Source organism: Sciurus carolinensis, chromosome 10, assembly GCF_902686445.1.
Source record: "Sciurus carolinensis chromosome 10, mSciCar1.2, whole genome shotgun sequence".
Lineage (NCBI taxonomy): Eukaryota > Metazoa > Chordata > Mammalia > Rodentia > Sciuridae > Sciurus > Sciurus carolinensis.
This window is the reverse complement of record NC_062222.1, coordinates 121,352,290-121,366,799: the sequence shown is the minus strand read 5'-3', so window position 1 is coordinate 121,366,799 and position 14,510 is coordinate 121,352,290. Positions and strand designations below refer to the sequence as shown.

General features: G+C 35.6%; 1 protein-coding gene across 2 annotated transcripts in view; it reads left to right on the top strand.

Moving 5' to 3' along the window:
* Pi4k2b (phosphatidylinositol 4-kinase type 2 beta) overlaps window positions 1–14,098 on the top strand; it is a 28,933-nt gene extending 14,835 nt beyond the window's left edge. Inside the window, exons 7-10 of one of the 2 annotated variants that reach the window (XM_047567289.1) lie at window positions 667–766; window positions 4,933–5,066; window positions 6,314–6,373; window positions 11,785–14,098. In XM_047567289.1, the coding sequence (XP_047423245.1) occupies window positions 667–766; window positions 4,933–5,066; window positions 6,314–6,373; window positions 11,785–11,958 (468 nt within the window). In that variant the 3' untranslated portion in view covers window positions 11,959–14,098. The remainder of the gene's footprint in view (window positions 1–666; window positions 767–4,932; window positions 5,067–6,313; window positions 6,374–11,784) is intronic. The other variant, XM_047567290.1, reaches the window with a different exon arrangement.
* The last annotated feature ends 412 nt before the right edge of the window (window positions 14,099–14,510 follow it).

Here is a 14,510-nt window from a genome sequence, read left to right as displayed (position 1 = left end):
AAACACTTTATATTTGACCTAATTATTTCTATGGGACAATAAGAAAGACTAAATTTTAATAAGGTAATTTTGTTAAGTTGTTATCTTAAAGAAATCAGTAATATTTTGCAAATATCAAACATTTAAGCAGTGTGTATAGAATATCACTTGTTTTGGTGAGGGAAGAATACAGGAGATTTAACCCAGAGCTGCTTTACCACTGAGCCACATCCCCGGTTGCTTTTTTTTTTTTTTGGAGACGGGCTTGCTAAGTTGCTGAGGCTGGCTTTGAACTCTCAATTCTCCTGCCTCAGCCTCTCTGCACTGCTGGGATTATAGGAGTGTGCCACTGCTCCTGGCTTAGAATATTACTTTTGCCTTAATATTTTCAAACTCTCTCCAAAAGGGGGGGTAAAAACATGAAACCATTGCTATAAACATGTTGTGTCAAATTTTAAAAATAGCAATTGTGAAATTCTTATTGGTTTTTAAAATAATCTCCTCTGGGTCAATTTGTTTTTGGTTTTGGTTTTCTTTTTCTTTTTTTTTTTTTTGGCAACAATTTTAATTTTTATGGGCTCTTGAGAGAGAATATGTCTTTAAACATCAGTAAGTTTTGTAAATAATTTATCCTTTGGAAATATTTATATAGGTTCTTTTGTCAACAGATCATTCTTTCTTCTTTAGGACTCAAACTGGATCAATGATAAAGAATTGCTTATTAAAATAGCTGCAATTGATAATGGTCTAGCATTTCCTTTTAAACATCCTGATGAATGGAGAACATGTGAGTATTTAGAACCATCTGTGGATTCTATAATTGCCTCTTTTCCAAAGCAGGAAGGGAACAAAATTTATAGACTTTAAAATAGCAGAACTGGATGAAGTATAAACCTTCATTAGGGCTCAGTTCTAGGCACTGGGAATACAAAGACGTGTACCTCCTGGGTCTTTCTGTCTCTTGTTTGCTTATTTGGGAGCAATTGTGTTTGGTTTTGACTTTTAGGCTGTTAGCTGTGGAAAATGGGTTCAGTAACTTTTTTGCAGGGGATGAACCCAAGTCCTTATGTATGCTAGGCAAGGCCTCAAATGTTGAGATATCTCCAGCCCTAATTTTCTAATTTCTGAAGTAAGTATAACATGGGAACATCTATTTTAATATTTAATAGAACTGTATTTTAATATTTTGAGTTGCATTCATTTATAAAACAATTTAGGTCTGCCCCCGCCAAGTCAATAGTGATTTAATTGCTTTCTGAGTCTCTTCTGTGGTTGAATATCAAGTTTTCTTTATCTTATGTCAGTTACAGACATTTTTAAGTTTGCTCAAAATTATCCATGATATCTTGAGTTTCAGATTTGTGAGCATAACATTTTATGTAGAATTCTATTCTCTTACAATTTAAAAAAAAACATTGGGCATGGTGGTGCATGCCTATAATCCCGTCAACTCGGGAGGCTGAAGCAAGAGGATCACAAGTTCAAAGCCAGCCTCAGCAATTTAGTGAGGCCCTAAGCAACTTAATGAGACCTTGTCTCAAAATAAAAAGGGCTGGTGATGAGGCTCAGTGGTTAAGTGACCCTTCATTCAGTCCCTGGTACAACCCCCCCCACCCCCCCATAATTTTTTTTAATCCCCTTTATGTATTTTAAGTACTTAGAAGATAAAATGAATTAATATGTAGAATTTGCCTTAGAATACTTATGGAGGTAGAGACCAGGTAGAATAGGTGAAGCAAATTTCACAAAAGTTTATTAATAATTAAATTAGTTTACTTGAAACGTGGGCATTTGCTACATTGTTTTTTGGTTTTTGCATAGTATAAGGTATATGTAGTAAAATATATGTAGTAATTAAAATTTTAAAATAATCTGTAACTATGATTATATCTCTTTTAAATTCCTGCTATAAATGTGCTTTTTTTTTTGTTTAAGCACATCAAAGATTTGCTGCTTGATAAGCATTGACCTGTTTACTTACTTATCTTGTTTTTTTTCAGATTATTTTATTGATCAGCTTTTAAGTTTGTTTGCCTGATTTTTTTTCATTGACTTGTGTCCTATCGTTATTTTTTTATTATGTTTATCCTCTTGCTTTCCATCACTGTGACAAAATAACTGAGAAACTTGATGAAAGAAAAGGGTTTTTTGGCTCATGGTTTCAGAGGTTTCAATCCGTGGTCTCTTGGCTCTGTTGCTTTGGGCATGTAGTGGCATAGTACATCATGGTGGGAGCTTATGATAGAGACTGCTTGCCTCATGGCTACTAATGAGAGAGACAGGAAGAAGCCGGGGTCCACACCCCCAGTGACCTAACTTCCCCTCACAAGGTTCTGCCACCTCCCAGTAGCACCGTAGGCTGACAAGCAAGCAGTTAGCACATGGGCCTTTGGATGACATTCAAAATCCAAATCCAAACTATGGCATTATAAATGCTATTATTGGGCCACATGTTTTCATCTGGGTATCATTTCAGCTAACCTACTGATTGGATGAATTCTGCTACCTTATTCTGCTTTGCTTATTCATACTTTTATGACTTCTTTGATACAAGTAACTTAGAAGTATTTTATTTGATTTTGATAGTTTGTTTTGATTGTTGACATTTTTATAAGTGCCCATTGTTGCTGTTTTCCAATATTATTACATTGTGAGCCATGAAAATGGCGTATGAATTTTATTCTCTTTCCACATTTTTTATTGGTGCATTGTAATTATACATAACAATAGGACTTGTTATATATTTGTACATGCACACAGGTGAATTATGTTTTTGCAGTTCATTAGTATGTACTTTATGATTTTATATATGGCTGATTCAGAGGACTATATTTGAAAAAATATGTTTGGCACAAAGTTCTGTATCTGTATAACTAAAGTTTGTTAGTTGTTAGTCCTATCATATCCTTGACTTATTTCTTGACCACTTAATTAAACCACTTAATTTTTGAGAGGCAATTAAGATCACCATGACTGTGATTTCATCAATTTCTTCTTGTATTTTTTACTTTGTATTTCATTCACAAAAATGTCCAGCAGTGGTTTGTTTTTTGTTTTTGGTGTTGTTGTTGTTTGTTTGTGTTTTGAATCTGTGTGAATTGTATTGTCCTTTATCTCTCTCCATGTCTTTTGCTTTTCTAATTTTTTCTGTTACAACATTGGTATCCCTCCTTTGTTTTTGTTGGTACTTACCTGGTATTCGAGTATACCTTTATTTGTAACCTCCATCATTTTGTTTTAGGTGCATGACTTACAAACAATGCTGGGTATATTTTTCTTAACCCAATCTGAGTCTTTTAATGGTTGTACTTAATGCTATAAAGTCTTAATAAACTGTTTGAACTTTTTCTGCCATCTTTCCTGTTTTTCTCCTTACCATGAATTCCCATTTGTTCCCTTTTGCTTTTCCTGAATTGTCTTGTTTTTTTCCATTTTATTTTTCCTAATCTTTTGGAAACTGTTCAAATTGCATTTTTAAAGTGTTAAGTTTTTTATAAGACATCTGGTAAATTTTACCAAATATGTAGTTGGGTAATAAAGGTCTGAAGTTTAAAGAGGAATTGGCATTAGGATGTAGTTTTTAAACTTGTTGTCATCAAGGAAGCTGGGGTGGTATTTGCTATCACCGAGGGAAATCACAGAGAACATCATTGCCTAATCCAGTGCTAGGAACATAGAGCTTGATGAGTGTTTCATGAATGCTTAATCAGTGAAGAAGAGAAGGAACTGAGTGTAGAATCCGGAGGAACACTGCTATTGAGAGAAGGGAAGAAACACCAACAGCGGAGAGAGGGAGTGACTTATAAGACTGAAAGTAAATTTTGAGAGAATGGGATCTCCAGAAACATGGAGGGGGGAATTTCCTGAAGGTGATGATAAAAACAGTGCTCCTTGCTATTGCTACAAAGATGAAGTGGCATGGGGACAGCACATGGGTCAGTGGAAAGCCCTGGTGAGGTGACTGGGAGGCCCAGGGAAAGGAGTTTGGATGAAGTTGAGGGATAGGGATGAGAAGTGAATGCAGGCAAAGAATAAGGGCTTTCCTTTTATGAAACTCTTCAGGGGAAGGCAAGAAGGAAACTGGACATACCTTCCAGGAGATGTGGGTCAAAGGAAAGGCTTTCTTTCTAATGCAATTCATACCTCCCGCAGTGTGCAAAGAGGTGGATAGAAGGATATGAGAATCAATGGCTCCATGGGAAGATTTCTTCCTAAGCTCTCTGAGTGGTTGGATCCACCAAGTGGGAATATGCCTACGTACCCTCTCTAGAAGATTCCACTATTACCCAGATCTTTCAAGTCCTAGTACTATGTGAATTTAATGGTCTCCTTGGAGGGCAGCTAGTTAGCCCAGAAATATGCATTCTTTTCTTTTTTCCTTTTCTTACTCTTTTTAGCGGTGCTGGAGATCTAACCCAGGACTTCACTTGATAGGCAAGTGCTTGGCTAAGCTACAACACCACCCAAGTCCTGGATATTTTATCCCTTAAAGCTACCTATTTAATTCCTGATATTATAAAAATTGAGCCTGTCTTCTATAAACAGTGCTTCAGTTCCTGTTGATTTGTAGCTGTGGAGGACAGGGAACCCTCACCCATGGTGTTCAGTCTGGGGCAGTGAATAATTAGTACCCACCAGTTTCTGAACTTGGGAACCAGATAGATTCAGATACATTTTTTGGATAGACCTGTTTGAAATAGATTCATCAAATTCTGATTCTTTACTGTCTCAAACTCAGAAATATAACTAGTTCAGGTTAGACCTAAATGTGCTTTAACATCTGAACTGGCTATCTGAACTTGGAATCTGATTAATTTGGATTGCAAAAAATAGTTGTACTCTGCTAACTTCTCTCTCTTGTTTTCTCTGTGAGAATCTAGAAGTTGTAGGAAGGAACCAGGATAAATGTGAGTCTAAATAAACCATTTCCTGCCACTAATTATTTCCTATTAGATCCATTTCACTGGGCGTGGCTTCCGCAAGCAAAAGTTCCTTTTTCTGAAGAAATAAGAAATTTGGTTCTGCCATATATTTCTGACATGAACTTTGTGCAAGATTTATGTGAAGATCTTTATGAACTTTTTAAGGTAAACAAATATTTGTGTGGGCGGGTAATGTTTGCACATTGATTTTATTTTTTTTTTAAACTGGGGTTTGAATCAAGGGTCTCATGTAAGCTGGGCACTCACAACTACTACTGAGCTACATCTCTAACCCTTTATTTTTTATTTTGAGACAGGGTCTCACCAAGTTGCCCAGGCCAGCCTTGAACTTGGGATCCTCCTACTTGAGCCACTCTAGTAGCTAGGGTCCTGGGCATGTGAAACTCAGCCCGGCAACACCATCCTGTTTTATTTATGTTTCACTTAAAGTTTACTACAACTCTATAGCACCCTTGATGAAGCTAGTGCTGAGAAAAGTCAAGTTCATTGCCCAAATTTAGAATGCAGATACTTGTCTGTCTTGTACCAATTTTATTTGTATTTACTTCTAATACTTGGCTCTCATCTATAATCTAGTTGCTTATATCTCACTTTTGGAAAGGAAAAATAAAATAAGCAGTCAGCATAGTGTTTTTTAAAATGTTTAGTTTTGATTATTATAAAAAATAAAATCTTAATCCTTTTTTTTCAGTACTGGGGATTGAACCTTGGGGTGCTATACCAGGGAGCTATGTTACGAGCCTTTTGTTTTGTTTTTACTTATTATTTTGAGCAGAGTCTTGCTAAGTTGCTAAGGCTGGCTCTAAGCTTGCAATCCTTCTGCCTCGGTTGCCCAAGTCACTGGGATCACAGGCATGCACCATCACACGCACACAAATTTTCCAGAGAGCTAATTCACAGTTTACTACTTCTTGTATTTCAGCTTGCAGTAGAATCTGGCGTGACAGAGAGGATTTAGCAATTTTATTTTCCAGAAGCATAAATTTGTAAAGTTACACTTACTATGAATATCCTTTCAAGTGAGATCACATCAAAATTGAGAAGTTGCTTTACATAAAAGTTGAATTTTTACAAAATCACTGTATGAATTGTATGTGTTTGGTAACTGCTAGTATTTACTTCTTGAAAGACCTGAAGTCTGACTAGAAAATCATCTTAAATCCTTTCTGAAACAAGTTGGAGTGTAAACAAATCAAACTCTTCTTGTCATTCTAGGGGTATACAAAAGATACATTAAATGAAGATGCTCTTGTTATTTTATCAATTAGGAAAACTTTGTAATGTCCTTATTTGCTGTATGGAAGTTTTTTGTTTTTTGTTTTTTTTTCAAATTCTGTATTTGTTTCCAGAGTTTTAGAATCATAATCATTTTTTTTTCCTTTCTGTAATAGACTGACAAAAGTTTTGACAAAGCTACTTTTGAAAGTCAGATGTCTGTGATGAGGGGTCAGGTAGGTCACTTTTTGATAATTAAGAAAAAAACTTCCTGAGCCATTATCAACTTTTTCTTCACTACTGTGTCCTGTGATTTGAAATGAAATTGATTTAAATAGTATCTTTCCTCTGTTGTAATGTAAATGAGGCATGTTGGACCTAGTCATATGAGATGTATTTAACCAGTTTTCTGTGCCTGCCCCCAGTCATTGATGCCATTTGCACTTTTCCTGAGCCTTACTACCTTTTAATCCCTCAATCCATTTGTGTGGATTTTCAATACCAAGCTCTAGTCCATTAGATTATTTTCCTTGCAGAACATGTTTGGCTTTGCTAGAGCCATCAGTAAATAACCATGCCATCAGAGTTGAGTACTGATTAAGATTCAGGGCACTACATAATTTTAAGTCATTCCTCTTACCCTCCTCCTCCTCAACGCCTCTAAACACAAACACAAAGTATTAGATCTATTGGTGTGGACCTGCAGGTGGGGTGGCTCGCATGCATCTGCTTCTTTGTTCCAAAAGGAAACCTTGCAGTGAAAATACACCATACTGTAAACATTGACTTCTAGTGAATTCCAAATTAGCATTCTCTTCCTGAAACATATATTGAATTTAAGGAAGCTGTTTGAAGATGAACCGAGCTTTTGCACTGATTACATTCTGTAACTGTAAGAAGTAAATATAATTAAATCAGATATTCTATTACTCCACCAAGTACAGCAGAATTAGTAGGATATAGCTGGTTTATAGAGGACCTTGAGAACCAGAGTATGGATTCCACATGGAAGGGATTAGAGTAACTAGAAATTTAGCATTAAAGGAGAGTGTGATGAAGCAGAGATTTTTGGAGAGACCTCCTGGGTTTTTCTCTGTACTCCCTGCAATTATGTGTAAAATTTTGTATGCATTTTGGTATAGGATTTATATCTCAGCAAAGGGATTCCTAATCTAGAAGAGGTTAAGAACCACTGCCTAAAGTGATACTGGACAGGGGGTGCAGATTGCTTAGCAGTGGGGAAGCTAGAGCCAGGGAGCCTAACTAGGAGAGTATTTTGGCATTTCAGGCATGGATAAAGGGATTAGATGACCAGTGATTATAATTATATTGCAGAATTTTTTAACCATTCCAAAATGTATTTAAGCAACATTTTCCAGAGTGAAGAATTATGCCCTTCTTTGACCTTTTTGCTTGAAACAAATTTGTTTCAACTTGCCATATCAATATGCTTCATCTTTGGGGGTTTTTTCTCCCTAAAAGCATCTTGTTGTCTCCCCTTTTCTGGGGATATGTTCCAAGACCTCAAGTGAATGCCTGAGACTGAATAGTACCGAACCCTATATATACTGTTTTTTCTTATACATGCATATATATATACCTGTGATAAAGTTTGATCACCAATAACAGTAATAAAATAAAACAATTATAGCAATATACTGAAATAAGTTATTTAAAACATATGCATTGTTTACTTCTGGAAATTTCCATTTAATATTCTCAGAATAAGGTAAACTGCAGGTAACTGAAATCATAGTTAAGGGGGGGACTCCTGTGTCTTTATGTTAGGAATGTTATTTTAAATAAACAAGTAAATGCTGTAAATAATTTTGTCAACTTTATTTGTGGATTAAAGTTAGCACATAAGGAGTTTAAATTTAAATTTAAAAATGCTTCTCTGAGGGAACATTTATTTCTGAAGTCAGCAACAAAAGCATGCCCCTGGGTATCTGCTGGTTTTGTTTAGTTTATTCCTATCCTGTCTCATTCACATATGAACTAAGGTATTATACAAATTCTTGTAATAATATATAAAAAATGATAGGACCAAGATCTGGGGGGGGCAGAAAGAAAGAAAATGATGATATCTTGGTTATATGTTTTAATTTGTTTCATTTTATTTTGTTATTAAATTTTAATTTGATTTTGAGCTTTCTGATATCCAAAAAGAATAATGTACCCTGACCATGTGTGTGGTTGTGTAGCTCCCTGGTTTTAGCTGAGTTTTAGTTTGTTGAAAGCTGGCCTAAAAATCAAATGTTGCTCTTTATCCTAAAATAAATCAATACTTATAAAGCAAAGACTTAATAGACCAAAAAAAAGTATATTTTATATTCTGAACAACAGAATCATTATTTTAGCCATCCCTTAATTCAGTCAAAATGCTTGTTTATCATTTATAAATATCTCTTAAATTCTTCTCCCCTCCAGTTTTATTCACATCTTAGTGATTTATGTGGTATGCAACCAAGCCTTTTGCCCTAGTTTATAGTAAGTTCAGTTTTGTACACTTAACCAGTGACATGCTCTAATCCTTCACATGAGGATGTGGCCTGAAATGAGTATGAAAGCCTTTCTTAGAATTCAGAACTGGCAGTGTTCATAGGAGCTAAACCATGTTTTGAATTTTATATTAGTAACAATAGGTCATAATTGGCTTCAACAAAACTCATGCTCTACCTATGCATGGAACACTGAATCTCAGAGTACATTTAGTTATGAGAGATATGAAGTGTATCTTATATGTGATCTGAAAAATTGGCAAAAATAACAAAACTATTTTAAGAAAACACAGTTAACTTGTATTCAGTGATTGACAAGCCAGAAACTCAAGTGCAAATTAAGTAATTGATATTGAAGAATATGAAGCTAACATTTTGGCACCTCCTAAGCACTTGACCCTTTACTGGGTGCTTTATGTTTGTTATCATTTATCCTCACAATAACTACTATTATCTTCATTTTATGTGGAAGAAACTTGGCTCAGGGGGTGTAAGATACATGCTGCAGCATTTAGGCATTGCTCTACCTGGGGTCCTGTTATCTCATTTCTGGATTCACTGACATCTCCAAAGTCGCATCCTTATCTCTTCTTCTGTCTCTGTCACTTTAAAATGAGAACAGGGCTGGGGGTAGTGGTAGAGAGAGGACTTACCTAACAGGCATGAGGACCTGGGTTCAATTCCCTGTACTGCATCCAGAGGGAGAAAGAGAGCACAGTCTCTTAAAAACAACTGTTGTCCTGTCTTTTGTCACGTAAAACTCCCTTGACTTGTCCTTGTGCAGGGCTCCCACCAGCCCTCCAGCACAGCCAGCAGGGCCCTTTGCTGTGGGCTTCCAGCCCTTGCACCTCCCCTTACTCTGGCTGTTGTGCGACTTCCTGAGCTTCTCCGCATCTCTGAGCTGCTCTTTCTTCCCATTTCTCGGTGGAGCTCTTGTATACTGCCCTCCTCTGCAGAAGACTTTCCCTTCAAGCTCCAGCTCCATCTTCTTAGGTTCCTCTGCCACCCAGGGAGGCGGTTTCTGCAACACTCCCTGGGAATATACTGTTTGCACTCAGAAAAGTTGGTTGTACTCAGAAACCTGGTTTTAAAATCAGCCTCCTGAGTACAGGACTGTTGAAAGTAACATAAAACGGCTCCTAGGTTAGAATATCTGTGGTTTTATGTGGATAGCACAGTAATTCTTCTGCCAACTGAAACTTGAGGGCCAGTGCACTAATCTAAAGGAGAGCAGTCTGTATGAGGTATGTGAGTCGGTGCCACCCGCCTTTGCCATATCCCCGACGTCCCCATCCAGCTCTCAGGTGTGACGTTGGCGGAGAGCTTCAGTGTTTCCTCTCGCCTGCAGTGTTTGCTCTATTCTTTTTTTAAAAACAACCCTCTCTAGTTAAACATACGATAATAGGTTTGTGTATTCGAGAAGTGGGGGAAAAAAGAAACAGGGCAGGGGGAAGGGATCAGATTTTAAAGTCAGGGCACAGTTTCCTGCAGTTCAAGTGTTTCTCACGCTGCATTGCGGTTCTTTGCTCCTGTGGCCCTTTGTTTCAGGAGTGTGAGTTCTTTCAAGGCTCATGTTGTTTTTCCTTTCTGTTTTGTCCCCTTTCCTATCCAGGGAGCTCTTAGTAAATGTGTCTTCAGTAAGTAGATGCAAGATTATCAGGTCTCCTCTGAATCCCAGAGAAATATTAAGTCAGGATTGTTTTAAGAATGAGTAATTTGTGCTGTTGTATAAATTTGAAACTCTATAATCTGGTGGAGTGACTTTCCATTTTCTTGTACCTCTCATTTTCCAGATTCTCTGTAACAATCATGCATTATTTATTAGCATCAGGAAAATCTTAGGTGTTACTTAAAATGCTGTATTTAGACTTACTATTTGTGGAATAGAATTTTTAAAAATCAAAGAGGAAACTAACCAGAACATTTCATTCCTTATTCATGCTGGTCTACATTTTATTTTCAGGGTACAAACATTGATTATAAACTAAATTTCATAAGTTCTTTTTTTCTTGTTATCCAAATATAACTAAACTAGAAAATTATAAGAGGGGAATTTAAAAGGCACCCTAAAACATAATCTATAACTACTGTTGCTAGTAAATATTTATTTCTCTGATATGTTAAATACTTTGGGAGCTCAACCATCTCTTTTATACTATTCAAAATGTTATGAATTTTGTTGGTTAGTATGGCTGTATGTTCACATTTTCATGTTTATCATTATTAGCTAATCTTTATTAAAGAACCAGTGAAATGCATAGCATATGTATACTAGATATTTTCAAGTATCTGAAGGAGATATCTGTATATTTAAAGTACATAAAGAATTTTTCCTACTCTTCAGGAAAAAAGAAAAATGAATTATTAAAATTTTATTTTATCTGAACAAAGAGTGGAATAGGCTGTAAGCTATGAATTGAGTTTCATAACCTTATTTGTTTGCTCAAAGGTAAAAATCCTAAGATTTTTGAACATGGAATATATTTTTTCCAAGTTTGATTTTTCCTGTTTAAGAGTAAACTCTGGGGCTGGGATTGTCGTTCAGTGGCACAGCGCTTGCATAGCATATGTGAGGCACTTGGTTGGATCTTTAGCACCACATAAAAATAAACAAATAAAATAAAGAATAAACTCTTACATGGAACTCTTATTTGAAATTGGCACCTCCCCCTGTTCTCTGTTAGAGAACTTCTTCGTACTCTCCCACCTTCTACTACATGAAACAATTTATTTACTTGTGCTTATTGGCCCCTCCCCTTGCTAAAATGAAGGCAGGACATTTGTTTATCATATCCCCAGCACACAGAATAGAGCCAAATTGCAGTTAACTTATTTATTGCAATGAACGAATAAGGCAAATATTTAAACCATTATTTGTTTAAGTTCTATGTCAATGAAGTGTGTAGAACCTTTCAGTTTTTCATTGCTCCTGGACATAGGTACATTCTAAAGTATTTTAAAGTTACCAAATTAGTAGGTTACTCTAATTTTGTACATTTAAGACACTTTATAGAAGTTACTTGTCACAATCTCTGTTGTGCATAAATGGGTGAAATAAAAATTATAGTGAATTAAATGATTGAAATAATGACAATGGAGGTGTTTTTGCTTCTTTGAATTGATGAAAATCTCTTTTCTTTCCATAGATCTTAAATCTTACACAGGCGTTGAGAGATGGGAAGAGTCCTGTTCAGCTGGTACAGATGCCTTGTGTGATTGTGGAACGCAGTAAAGGGGGAAGTCAGGGTCGGATTATCCACTCGGGCAGCTCCTTTACGCAGACCGTCCATTGCAGGAAGCCATTTTTTTCCTCCTGGTAGCAGGTGTAAGAGAAACAACTGTTGGGCATTATTGCATTGTTAAAACATTGCAGCATTGTAAATCTGCTGTTAAGAGCTCCAGATGCCAAAACTCTTCAAATAATTTAAGTCTTTAAAAAGGTTACATTTTGAATGTAATCAAAAGTTTACAGTTTTTGTCCAAATATTAAATTTCTATATCAGGGAAGAAGTGATAAGTCTTCTACATTGTATTTTTGTAGAAATTTGTATTTTGTGTTTTTGTTAGTTTAAAAGGTAAAATCGTGGTTTACAAAACTAGAATGACTATAATTACTGTATAATTCCAAGAAGAAAAATTAGATATCTATTGATTTTGAATACGATAACATTTTCTATATTTTTTAAACATTGAGAAGAATGTTCTTGTTAACTCTTCTTAACATTGGGTAACAAAAGGCCTTTGAGGGTGGGTAAGTCTGAAACCACTCTTGTGAACTTTTAAGAGTAGTCAGTAGAAAAATAGGTAAGAATAAAGCAATGCTGCCTTAATTTTAAAAGCTGCTATTTTAGAACTTGAGGAAGTGCCGCTAAAGTGGTCATTATTGGGGACCTAAAAATTAGATATTTTATTGAAGTGATAGATGGCCATTTTCTTTTTTGTACCTTAGAATTTGGGGATGGGGGAGTTTACCAGGAATTGAACCCATGGGCACTTAACCACTAAGTCACATTCCCAACCCTTTTTAATTTTGAGGGCAGGGCCTTACTAAGTTGTTTATGACCTCACAAAGCTGGCTTTGAACTTGTGATCCTCCTGTCTCAGCCTCCTGAGCCACTCTGATTCTAGGTGTGTGTTCCCATGCCTGGTACCTTAGAACATTTTTGATGAATTATTTTTAGTAAGGAAAAACATCTAAAGACATGCCCCCTTCAAAAAGCCAATGGATATACTCAAATGAGACTTGAGATGAATAATATAAATTTAAGGTAGAACTCTACTGTTTTGAAATTTCACAATAACCTTAAAAATTCCCTTTTGTTTCTTACATGGGATCAAGTGATTAATCAATCAGGACTTCAGAGTACTAGTCTTGTTCATTTTAATACTTCAATTGGTAGTAAAGTCACTGGAAAGTAAACCATACCCCAAAGTGTGTATTGGATTGCATTTGGAGTTCTCAATAAGTTCTTAAAAGTAATAGTGGTGCTTAAAATTATAGACGCTGTTATAATTAGAGTTGGTTTTAGATTATTAGCTCAAATTAGAGGCTAACATGAGAGAGAACCACAAATCATTTATATTTGATTTTGAAGTTTACTTTTATGTTTTATTTTGAATATCAGTGTGTCTCACATTTTTGGAATCTGTAATACTATTAAGTTACCAAGTGATTTAAATTGAAATGAGCCTGATATAAAGCTGTGATTCCAGAGGAGAAAAGTTTAATTTCTTCTTCAGTCTCAAAGCTAGTAACATCAGTACTTGGACTAAACTGGGCGATTGGTGGTCTTGGTCTTTTGTTTTTTAGGTTTACTGATTTTTTTTAAAAAATGAGTTATTTTTGTGTAAAAAGCGTATCCAGGTGGTTCTTTGAGAATGTAGGACGGATCTGCTGTCTCTGTTCCTGGAATCATTCTCTCGACGTCCATGGTGTGATGAAGGAGCATACTGCTGCCTCCCAGGAGCTCTTTGGAAGCCTGGGGCCTCCTGTCTTCTACAACCTTCCATTTGCTCAGTTTTGAGATAAAAAGGAAAGTGACTGGAAAATCAAAACTCAAAGTACTGTCTTTAGGTAAATACTAGTAATCAAAATGTGCCTTTTGAAGATGTGTCTTTTTTAAAAGAAAAGATATAAGTTGTGATGTGGGTCTGACTTTCCTAAAATAATTTTTTTCAGTATTTTGAGAATTACTATATTAATTTTTATAATGGATCACTTAGTAAATTGCTACTGTTGTATATCTTACAATTAAAATAGTGCGAATATATTTTTAAATGTCTGACCATGCACAAAAGTAGATATTTAAGATGAGATTACAAGTTAGGGTACATTGGCTATGTTTTGTAAACTTTCATGAACTTAATTCTTATTTAAATATTGTGTTTTCTTCAATGAGTATATTTATATTGTCAAACCTGGTAGATTAAAGGTAATAAAATCCATTGTCTTGAGGCTAGTTTTCTCCTGCACATCTGTATGTTGAATATACCTAGAGTGTTTGTGAACGTGCTTATGTTTATAAATGAAGGTAAACCACCATTCTTCTTACTTGGGATATTAGTGGTATAGTTTAACTCTGTAATTCAAAGAATATTATTTAACTGGAATCTTTATGGTCAGAAACATTTAAATTTTTTTTAATTGCATGCTGCCTTATCGACCCTGTTGGTCACCAGCAGATGACTGTGGAAACCTGGTTTTTTACAAACCTGAAAATAATTTGACTTACACACTTTCATTTTGTTTTTGGGGATTGAACTCAGAGCCTTGTGCTTACTAGGCAAAGACTCTTCCACTAAGCTACATCCCAGTCTGCAATTTTTTTTATATTCAAAGTACTATGCTAATGAAATTTAAACCTCATTAAAT